At 35.9% G+C, this 11871-nt stretch overlaps 1 protein-coding gene across 1 annotated transcript; it reads left to right on the top strand.

Moving 5' to 3' along the window:
- Positions 1-355: 355 nt before the first annotated feature.
- LOC120090428 (serine/threonine-protein kinase CTR1-like) lies at positions 356-10740 on the top strand. The gene is made up of 15 exons (XM_039048087.2): positions 356-1155; positions 2177-2478; positions 2558-2699; positions 2968-3071; positions 3707-3927; positions 4770-5213; positions 5354-5394; positions 5921-5989; positions 6082-6182; positions 6319-6400; positions 6501-6599; positions 7063-7131; positions 7228-7359; positions 9879-9973; positions 10062-10740. Exons 1-15 carry the CDS (start codon positions 553-555, stop codon positions 10168-10170), a joined length of 2613 nt encoding a protein of 870 aa, XP_038904015.1. The 5' UTR covers positions 356-552; the 3' UTR covers positions 10171-10740.
- The last annotated feature ends 1131 nt before the right edge of the window (positions 10741-11871 follow it).

The following is an 11871-nucleotide window of genomic DNA, read 5'->3' as shown; positions in this document are numbered from 1 at the left end:
AAGTAATGTTTATAAATTTAATTTAAAAAGATAAAAATAAAAAATCAAATAGTTATCAAATGGATAAAAGATATCCTATTTTGTAAAATTGGAAGCAAAACAATAAATTGAAATCCAAAACAGATGGGAGGGACTAAAATGGTAATTCAGCCACCCAATTTAATACACAAGGGATCAAAATTATGCGCACGTGTTACAAGCACGTGGAATGGTGGAAGGGAAATTGAGTTGCGTCGTCCCGAATAATCTTACTGGGCCTAATTAAAGGGCGATGGAACCAACTGCGAATTTATTTTATTTTTTAAGCATTAGATCTTGGGCAAAAATAAATTAATTAAGAATTTATTGGACAATAGAATATTACGAAAACGCCACTACGCCTAAAAAGTCAGTCCTGTATGGTTCAAAGCTTTTCTCTCCGACAATCGAATTCCAGAAAGAGACACACACCGTAGAAGGTGAAAAATCGAAGAGAGCGGAATTCTTCATCGCTTCGATGGTGGATTTTAGGGTCCAAACGGATTCTAGGTGATCGGAATTCTCAGAAGCTCGATGGAAATGCCCGGCAGGAGGTTGAACTATACGCTTCTCAGTCAAATTCCAGACGACCAATACAGTGGCAGTGTTGCCGGAGCTTCGACATCGTTTATAGAAACATCATCGGGAGAAGGGAAGAACGACAGGAGGAAGTTGGAAAGAGGATTGGATTGGGAAACTGCTGGTGATCACAGGGCGGGGCAGCAGCAACAGGTTAATTGGATCGGCAATATGTACTCGGCGTTTGGTTTGCAGAGGCAGTCCAGTGGAAGCAGCTTTGGAGAGAGCTCGATATCTGGGGAGTACTATGCACCCACACCATCTACTACGGTGGCTAATGAGACGGATGGGTTTGGTTGTACGCACGATGATGTGCTTAGAAGTGGAGGCGATTCGAGAGCAAAGGCGGCCGAGATGGCCGCTGGGACTGGAGGATCTTCTGCTAAGACCTGGGCGCAACAGACGGAGGAGAGTTATCAACTGCAGTTGGCATTGGCGCTAAGGCTTTCATCTGTGGCGACTTGTGCCGATGATCCTAATTTCTTAAATCCATTTCAGGATGATTCAGTTTTAAGGAGATCGATAAGCTCTGCTGAGGCTGTTTCACATCGATTTTGGGTAGAAATTGTTTCCATCTAGCATACGCTCTAATTCGTGCTTATGGTTTTATTGAGTTGACTTCAGTGGCTATGCTAATTCACATTCTCTTTATTATGGCATTGCTAGTCTAGATAGCAACCAGATTGTTATCTGTCCGATATTTGAGTCAATTCCTGATAACCTGATAAAGGATTGACATGACATCTATTTAGTATTCCTCTACAAAACTGATTATGAAGAATTGTAGGGCATAAGATACTGTAGATCTCTGATGATAGTCCGAGTTTGGGTTTATATCTATACTCATGAAGTGTGATAGGCCTTTGCTGTAGACGTACTGAAGCTGAGCAAGCCATTGGTTGCTTCCCAGGAGAAGGGTTATGGCCGATGATGAGTAGAAAGGGGATTATTGATCTTGGATGTGGTGACAGATGAAGAAAACACGAATTTAGTTTAGTGTTTTAACATCAAATTCATATTGGGTCTCTGGCATTTACATCAAGGATGCTTTTGTTAGGTTAACACTCTGTCCATGCTAAAGTACTATGGTCAAAGTGATAATGCGAGTGTGGAAAATGGATAGGAGTTTAAGATCCATGTTTCGCTTACCTTCATTCCAATTTTTGTGGTTAGTTGTTTATGGTCATTGCGGTCAATGAATAGCCCTAACCATCTAAGCTTTGTTATGGCGACATTTATTTGTGAGTGAAAGTTAGCTATGGGCTATATCCATTGTAGTATTGGACACCCTAACTGTTTATGAATAGGTCGATTGGTTCCTAATTTACTTAAGTTGGCTGGATTCTACTACAAGCCATGAAAGATTTTAAAAAGAATCCAAGATTTGAATGAGCAATGCCACTTCAATGTGGAAATGTAGCGATTGGAATATTTACATGTGTTGCGATATTGAAGATTTGACCTTTTTTCTTTGATTTATTATAATAACATTAAAAATGCGGTGAGAAACATATTCTTAGGTCTAGCAAAACGAAGTACCATTTTTCTGAAATGATGTTCTTGTTATTATATGTATTAGGTGAATGGCTGTCTATCGTACTTTGACAAAGTTCCTGATGGGTTTTATCTAATCCATGGAATGGATCCATATGTATGGACCGTGTGCACCAGCTTGCCTGAAAATGATCGCATGCCATCAATTGAATCTCTTAAGTCTGTTGATCCTAGTACAGATTCATCAATTGAAGTTGTTCTGATTGATCGGCGCACTGATCCCAACTTGAAAGACCTCCAAAATTGGGTTCAAAGCATTTCTTGCAGCTCTATTACTACCGAAGAGGTTGTAGACCAGCTTGCAAAACTTGTCTGTAGAAGTTTGGGGTGAGACATTCACACTTACATTTGGAAACTTGTCTAATTCATTCAACACCAATAACTTCCTTTCTATTGGTACCAATAGTGGCTCAGTTTCTGGAGAAGATGTGTTGGTGTCCATCTGGAGGGAGTGCAGTGATAACTTGAAGGAGACCTTAGGCTCAGTGGTTATTCCTCTTGGTGGACTCTCTGTAGGACTCTGCCGGCATCGTGCACTTCTTTTCAAAGTGAGATCCTAGTTTTGAAGCACATCAATTGACTCTTTAAATAGCTTTCCTTTTGTTTAAGCTTTGTCATTTCTTCAGTTACTTATCGTAGTTAATTTCTTATATTATTTTCTGGTTGTTTACTGCATCCAGCCTCTGGGGAACTTGTAATTTAGTATTTTTGTATCTTCAATTTGCATAGCTACTATTTGATAGAAATTGCCTTTTTGTTTATCAAGTGAATTGATATAGTTCAGGGTTCGCTTATCCAAGATTATGGTATTTGCAGGTGTTAGCTGACACAATTGATTTACCCTGTCGTGTAGCCAAGGGCTGTAAATATTGCTCATGCCATGATTCTTCTTCTTGTCTAGTTCAGTTTGGGCTTGACAAGTATGCTCTCTCTGCAATTCTACTTGATTCAAAAGAGTTCTATAATGTCAACCGTTGCGTTTATAGAATATGCAGCTCAAACAATATATTTAAATTAAGCTGGTGACTGAGGTTAATTAGCATATATAAATGCAATTCAGACATGACTATTTCAATCTTCATCGTCGTTACATTCAAGAAAAAAAAATTATAGGATATTGAAAGAAATTAGGCATCCAATTTTGATCAAAATGGGTTATAGACAACATCACGGTGAAAAATTTCTAAATGGGGTGAGATAATAGGTAGAAGACAAAATGACTTGGAGGCAATGGTCAATAAGTTTTTTTTTATTCGTTTTACTCTCCTTTGAAATGTTTGGTTTCTAGGCTGTCACTTATTTTCTTTTCTATGTTGTGCAATTATTAAGTTAGAGCTCCTCTTTAAATTTAAATGTGTCTCGTGCACTTTACAGTGTCAACCCTCCTCAAATTGACTGACTCTCATTTTCCCTCGCTGATTCAAAAATTTATTAATAATTTTTTGCCATATATTTAGATCTTTCGTGGTTATGGATATTGAAAAGGTTGTGGAACTGATTATTGTTCCTCATTGTATTAATACAGTTATATGTGGCGTGGTTAATTTCTTTTTAGGGAGTATCTGATCGACTTAATTGGCAATCCTGGTTGCTTATATGAGCCTGATTCTTTACTCAATGGGCCATCCTCCATTTTGATCTCCTCGCCATTGCGATTTCCACGACTAAAGCCAGTAGAGCCTGCCATCGATTTCAGGTCACTGGCTAAACAGTACTTTTCAGATTGCCAGTTGCTCAATGTTGTTTTCGATGAAGCTTCCTCATGTAATCACTCAGGTAATTATTTGACTCTTCAGACATTAATTTAGAAATATGCACATCATATTTTATGATTTCATTTTGCATTTTCCTCTTTGAAGTCAATGTTGTCAGTTATAACCTTTGGTATTTACTAATGTTCCTGAAAATTACAATGGATGGTCATACTTATTAGGCATCGGATGCTTAGGATCATCAGTTCATTAATGGATGTCATTATGCAGGGGCATTACCTTGTTTATTTTCAACATTTAGTTTTGAAAAATACTTGGGCGCATTCATCTTTGTACAACCCACCAAGTGCCCAATCACAAGTCATGACAATTTTTTTTTAATAATATTTTTTAAATATATATTTTTCTCTTTATTATTGAAAGGGATGCATGAAGATGGGTGTAGACCATGCTCTTTAGTTTTCATGTAGCTGCAGGTGCATTTGTGGGGGAAAACCATTCAAATGTATTTCTGATATTAGTAATCCGAAGTTTATTGTTTTGGTTGTCTTAGGTAATAAGTACTTGCTTTGAGTACTGACTTGATATCTGAGGGAAAAGGCTGGTGCAACCAGACAAAGCTGTATATATTTGTAACCGTCTAATCAAACTTCAGTTTTAGAAAGTCCTCTAATTTTGTACCCCATGTTTTAAAATTCTGTGAAAAGTTGGCTGATGAACACGGGGAATTATAATAAATATATTTTTGCGATGTGGAAAGCTTTGGCATGGTGGAGGTAGCTGGGATCTTACAATATAGTAGATTTTGTGGCTAAAAATAGGATTTAAGAAGGCTGCAGCTAGCATGCAAGCCTTTCCTGTATATTATTTGTTTTAGCTGACAAGGTTTGTTAGTTATCATCACAGAAATTACTGTGGATGGAGAAGATGGCGCACTCCCATTGTATCTAAAGCAGTTTGATAGGAAGTTCCCAATCAGAAGCAACCAAATGCTTGTCAATGGTGATAGTGATGAAAAGTCCATTGTACTGCATCCAAAAACTTTGCAGCCCAACTCCCAAGACAGAGATTTCCAATTGTATAAACCACGTGATAATTCTCATAATGTTGTACAACCAACTGTCCTGGCTGAGGATTCAATTCCACTGAAGTACGTTCCACATATTAATCGTGGAAGTGTGCACTCAATTTTGGATATGTCACAGCCAAGGATGGATTCTACTATGGACGTAAGGTTTGCACCGGGTGGTCAGCTAATACCAGGCACTCGGAGTAAAACACTTCCCCTTGGTGCGGAGGATTTGGACATTCCATGGAGCGATCTTGTTTTAAAAGAAAGAATTGGAGCAGGTATAGATCCTGCAAATTTGAAAAAAATCTGGATTTTTAAATATGATAATTGGCTCATAATGAAATGATGTCAATCTGTCTGTAGAATTCATTGCAGTTAACCTTTTAAGGTCATTCTAAGCATATTATTGGAATTTCAGGTTCCTTCGGAACTGTGCATCGTGCTGATTGGCATGGATCGGTGAGTCATGCAAGAAATGGTTGATGATTATTATTTTTAAAAACTAGTCTACCATGCAAGCATGTTGTTTTTACTCGATTTTGAGTCAATGTTGTGATGTACGCAGTTCTTGTTTCATGTGGTGCTCAACTCTTTGGTGAGTCTGAGATTTGAGACATATAACCACCACATTATACGTATATTTTACTTGATACATAAACATTTCTTGTACAAATTCTTATATTATGATTTCTATCTTACTTTCCTGTCAATGCACTTGCCTTCTCCCATTGATTCAGATGATATTATTATGATGTAATGTGATTATGCGTCGTTGTAGGGAGCATCTTTTGCATGTTGCAGTTCCTCTGGACGTGAATGGAAATCCTGTCTTGTACTTTTTATGTAGCTATACTTTTGCAGTTATTGAGTAATTTTGGCATTAAGCCTCAATTCAAATGGTGTCTTGTCAATTGTCATTATCTTTTAAGATCAATATAACGTGTTCCCCACCATTATTTCTAAGATTTTACCATGGGCATGTCAGGAAGTTGCTGTGAAGATCCTCACAGAACAAGACTTTCATCCTGAACGTGTTAATGAATTTCTGAGAGAGGTATTCAGTGGTGAAAATCTCAATTATATGTGATCTAGAGGCATGTATTATTATGTTGACTCTGGTTTTGTTTGTTTATTTTTGCATGATAGGTCGCTATCATGAAATCCTTACGACATCCTAATATTGTACTGTTTATGGGTGCGGTGACCAAGCCACCAAACCTGTCCATTGTCACTGAATATCTATCGAGGTTTTCTTTTACTTTCTTTTTTTCTCCTAATCAATGTTGAAAAAGTTAGCATAAAATATTTAGTGAACTTTGTTCTACATATAAAAGAAAACAGATAGAATATGATTGAAAGTTGAAGAATTGGTTTTATTTGCAGAGGTAGCTTGTATAGGCTTTTGCATAAGTCAGGTGTCAAAGACATAGATGAAACACGTCGGATAAATATGGCTTTTGATGTGGTATGTATATTTTTATTACTATTAATGGATGGCTTCGTTACCTTCAATTTTGACTTCGTCTATCTTTTGTTAAAGAACTCGGTCATTTGTTTTTATACAGGCAAAGGGAATGAACTATCTCCACAGACGTGATCCTCCAATTGTTCATCGTGATTTAAAATCACCCAATCTTTTAGTTGACAAGAAGTATACAGTAAAGGTAGATAAGTTTCAGACTTCCAGCTTTGAAAAGTTTCTCCTAGGGGACACTATCTTCCCGCTTTCATGTCTTGTTAAGTTAATTCTTTGCTGGCATGAGCCCCTGCTGTTCTTTTTGGTCTTTCTAGTGCGTCATCTGTTTGTTACCACTTGTTTAAACTTGCAACTCCTAAATGACATGATTTAAAATGAATTGTTGGTTGTAAGCAAAAATTTATAACTTTTAAGCTTCAAGGGAGGGAGGGGGAACGTCAATTTTCAACATTGAAAACAAAATAAAAAGTGTCATGCTGTCTGATGATATGCTTGATAAAACGGAGCTTGAGTTGGAGTCCAGAAGGAATTATTTAAGAGTGTTTATTATTGATTTTTTTTAATATATAAAAAAACTGAAAAGACGTATTGTCTTTACGATTAAAATTTAGGTTTTCTGTTTTGAATGTCTTCATTGTATCTCTGTTCAGGTTTGTGATTTTGGTCTCTCCCGTTTGAAGGCACGCACATTTCTTTCATCCAAATCCGCAGCTGGAACAGTAAGTCCTTGGCTTTGTAGGAATATATCACCACACTTTCACTATGCATGCAAGATGTCTATACAATTTCTAACGTGTAACTATTCAATTTGTTAGCCTGAATGGATGGCACCAGAAGTACTACGTGATGAACCCTCAAATGAAAAGTCAGATGTTTACAGCTTTGGAGTGATTTTGTGGGAGTTGGCAACTTTGCAACAGCCATGGTGTAATCTAAACCCAGCTCAGGTTTTTTTTTTCTCCTGTCTTCTTATAGTAATGTCATTAGATAAGAAAATTGCTTTGTTATCAAAAGCAAATGTTCTCTTTAAGCTTTGATCATTCCTAAGTCTTCTAGATTGATCTTCCTGGTTTAAAATTGTTAAAGTATTGATATGATTAAATTGACCATAACCCATCAATTTAAGTTTTTTGGTCAATCGATGATTTAACATGGTATCCAAGCAGGAGTTCACGTGTTTAAATCTCTGTAATGTCATTTACTTCCCAATTAATATTGATTTCCAGTTACTGAATTTTCTACAAATTTTCAAGCCCACAAGTTCTAATGTGTGTATAATATTAAATTTACCATAACTCATCCGCTTATGTTTTTGGATTAGTCGGTGATTTAACAAAAATATCAAATGACGCTCTCTCAGAAGATAAATGGAACTTGATCAATGTAATGAAGTACACACGCACACACAAAAGAGAAGAAGAAGTAGAGGAGAGATTGGAGGTTTGAGGAAATCTTTTGTCCATTGGCAAGGTCGGGCTGAAAGAGACTAAGACGTGGCTTCAAAACATGGTAGCAAAGAAGTAGAGGGGAAAGAGGTGATATTTAGTTTCGTTTTGCTTGCAAAAAGAGACCACCCATCGCAATTTTCTAAAAACACCCAAGTATTAGTATACAAGCCAAAAGTTGGGATGGGGAATAGCCGTTCTCAAGTATTTGGCAATAAAATCTTCGAGGAAAAAAAAAAGAAAATCAGTTAACTACCAATGTTTAACAGCCTTAGTAATCTAAATGAATCATGAGAATTAGATGAAGAAAAAAGACAAGAAAGAAGTTGTCGTAAAACGAGGCTGCAGGATTTTTTTCCTAAATTTTGGCGCTAAAAGTGTAAAAAGAAGTGGTTAGATGTAGGAGATGAAAAATTCACTTTTGTCTCAACAATGCTGCAAGGAGGAACGTGATCTTTAGCTTGGTGATTGGTGAATCAAGAAACCTTTGAGAAGTTCATCTCCCAATTTGAGAAGTGTTTGGGAAAGATATATTCCATTCGGACTTCTGTGGAATCCTGATTTTGTTGATGCTGCATGCTTGAGAGGCCAATTGAAGATGAAGCGAGGAGGGTATAAAAGAAAACTTGGGAGCCTACAAAACACCAGGCACCTATGTTTGTGACATGGAATTCTGATTAAGAGATTGAGATATTGTTATTAAAGTTAATATGGAAATGTTTCAATTTTTTCATGGACTATCAAGTGTAGTTTTGAATGAGATGTCTGTTGATTGCACTTATTCCCGAAAAGGAGAAAGTTACTAAAATTGTGAATTTTTGGCTGATATGGCCACTCTACTAGTACGTAGGCTCAGTGAGGTTCTTCCCTCGACTTTTGTTACTACTGGATAATTCATTGGTTCAATATGGTCTTTCTCAAACAAGATGCTAGAACAGAAAGGTTTTGAATCTGGAAGTAATGGCCAGCCTAGCGGTAAAAGTGATCACTTTTGGGACTTGAGGCTAAGTGATTTTTTTTTTTTTGGAGGGGGGGACATGAAACTTTTCATCGAACTAATGAAAGGGACTAACGCTTGAAGTACAATGAAAACAAAAGAAAAAAAACAATAGACAATACAAACTGGGGTGAGTTCAAGGATCAAAATTTTCCTTTTCTTAAGTCTATACTTTTCAAATGCTTCATTAGCATTAAGAACTGGGACTAAATATGTCTTCTACCGATAAATGCATTTTGAGAATGAGAAATGCATAACCCTCTTCAATCTCTCAGCTCAGACTTTTGCTACAATTTTGTATGCTGATGTAGCAAGGCAGATTGAACAAAAGTCTTCAAAAGAAAAACTGCAGCTTCTTTCTTCAAAGATTAAACAAGCAAAATTATCTCTTGTGCAAGCATTCAAACAATCATTAAAGTGAAAATTCTCAAAAAAATCTCTTAATTTGACCTAAAATACCAAGAAGAATTCCACAAAATACCCATTAGGACCCGATGCCTTTCTCTTACCAAGAGATCTCATTGCTGGCCGAAAATCCTCTAAATTAAGCGATAGAGGATATCAAAAGCATACCCTCATTGTGCTAATTTCCTCTGCTTTATTAGATACTGCAACATGTTTGGTCAGAGCGAAAATGAGAAGTTTCCTACCTCATAACGTACCTCTCCATTTTTGCAGAGTTAACTCTGGTAGATGGATTTCTGTTAGGCTTGTGAAGAAAGAACTCAACATGACAACAAATATACCCTGAAAATCAGTAGAGTAGGGATTTGGTGGAGTTCAGTTACTGAATGCAACCAAGGGCTTCTTTGTACCATAATAAAGTTCATAAAAGAACAATGGTTTTTTCTTTTTTCTTCTTTTCTTTCCTGCACACTTCACATGTATGATGGGTAGGATTAGCATGCTTGTTGTCTACTTTGTTGCTCAGGTATAAATCTTCAATTTGCATAACCTCTCTGTCTCTGGTAACTGTCGGCTTACTTTGTAGTAGCTAGATTTGTAAAAGTTTCTTGTTGAATAGGTTGTTGCAGCTGTTGGATTTAAGAGCAAGAGGCTTGACATCCCACGTGATGTAAATCCCAAATTGGCTTCCTTAATAGTGGCTTGCTGGGCCGAGTAAGTTGTTCTAATTGAGTTCTAATCTTGGGCTCTATTGAATTTTAATTTGTTTTTCAATTACTATTACTAACTGATTAAATTGCAGTGAGCCATGGAAACGTCCATCTTTTTCCAGCATAATGGAAACCTTGAAGCCAATGACTAAACAAGCACCACCTCAACAAGGTCGTGCAGACACACTCTCGGTTATGTGACAATATGCCTGACGTTTTTGAGTGATAAGTAAAGTGTCCGAGAGAGATGTCTGGCGGGTTTAAAACAATACTCCAAATGAACTTGGGTGCTCGTAGCCAAATTTTCCATTACTAGTAGTTACCTTTTTCAAGCTAAGATCTTGTACCGTGCTTCTCTCGAATTTTTGTGAAGGGATGGGTAAGTGCTGGGAAACTTCAACTGCCACACGATCTCATCAAACTTATTCTCGGTTCATGATCATCAAAATGTAGAGAGATTATAAGAATGTAGATCACTTCACTGTCCACAATCAAGGAAGTTTCAACCTTTTTGCTATGGCGACGAAGAAGTTCCAACTCCATGTCAGCCTATTATTGCACTTCACACATTATTTGTTTGTATATCTATTGGTCTTACCTTTTAGGACTGGACCAGGAACTAATTTTGTACATACTAGTGATTAGTTGTGGCTGGATACAGTCATATATTCAGTCTGACTTGGTGTTTGCTAGGGAGATATCATTGCTGTTATTTAACAGGCAGTTCAAACATTCAATTAATATTCAGTCTATTATTTTAGGTCCTAAAAATGGGAAGTGGAGGTCCCAAAAGGGGAGGGTTCATTTTCTTTTTCCTTTCCTTTTCATATTTTTTCTGTTTAAGGGGAGTGTCGTATACCATAAAGTGTTGGGTTTTGACAAAAATAAGGCCCAACCAAATTATATCAGGGTAGAATTTTTGTTAAATTTGTAAAATTGAGGTGCAAAATGACGCACCACGACCGAAAAATTAATATTTAAAAATAGTTAAATAAATTTAGAAAAAAATAACAAAAATATAGGAAATCAGAGAAGTTTCTCTTTGAATTTTTTTCCTCACCAAATTATGTGTACAAATCCAATAAAAAAAAAAACTATTTATAAACAATTTGACAACTAGATCTAAAAACGGTTTTAGGCATTAAAGATATGTAGTCATAAGATATTCGATTTTTTTAGGACACTAAATATAGACATCTAATTTTTCTTATAATATTTATAATAAAAATGACATTTTGCATAGGAAAAAATACCCAGCCTTCCAACGTTAGGAAATTTGGTATCGATGAATTTTTTTTATTTAAATGAATAGCATAAAATCCTCTATATCGTGGTTAACTTCAGTTAGGTCCTGTATTCATTGAAGGTTATGTAACCATGAAAAAAGTTAGGTTTAAATATTACTTTGGTCCTTGTATTTTTTATTTTTGTTCATTTTGGTCTTTTTATTTTTAAAATATTCATTTTTGTTCCTATACTTTCAACTTTGGTTCATTTTGGTTTCTATACTTTAAAAATGTTCAGTTTGGTCTTTGTACTTTCAACTTTCGTCCGGTCCTTGAACTTTCAAAAAAGTAATGAAAATGAAAGGAAATGACAACTTTTTAAAAGTATAAAAACCAAAATGAACCAAACTTAAAAGTACAAGAACTAAAATAAGCATTTTAAAAGTATATAGATCAAAATGCACTAAAAAAAATGTAACGACTAAAATAATATTTAAACCAAAAGATTATTATGGGAGGGCATAAAATTCTCAATATTTGGAGTTTATGTTAAATTATCGAAGAATACCATTTAGTTTGAAATTAAATTATTTATATTTCTATTAATTTTGTTCATTGAACTACATTTTGATGTTGTGAAATTCGATTTATTACTGGGAGCTACATTTAAGTCTTC

This window comes from Benincasa hispida, chromosome 11 (genome assembly GCF_027475165.1).
Source record: "Benincasa hispida cultivar pf3 chromosome 11, pf3_genome.v1.1, whole genome shotgun sequence".
Classification (NCBI taxonomy): Eukaryota; Viridiplantae; Streptophyta; class Magnoliopsida; order Cucurbitales; family Cucurbitaceae; genus Benincasa; species Benincasa hispida.
This window is presented reverse-complemented; position numbering and strand designations above follow the sequence as displayed.

What these genes read in the sequence shown, in the direction of transcription:
- LOC120090428 (XM_039048087.2), top strand. Translation starts at nt 553, where the DNA reads ATGGAAATGCCCGGCAGGAGGTTGAACTATACGCTTCTCAGTCAAATT. An exon ending in CTTGTCTGTAGAAGTTTGGG is followed by an intron (nt 2,479 to 2,557) that starts GTGAGACATTCA and finishes TGGTACCAATAG; the next exon opens with TGGCTCAGTTTCTGGAGAAG. An exon ending in ATCGTGCACTTCTTTTCAAA is followed by an intron (nt 2,700 to 2,967) that starts GTGAGATCCTAG and finishes TGGTATTTGCAG; the next exon opens with GTGTTAGCTGACACAATTGA.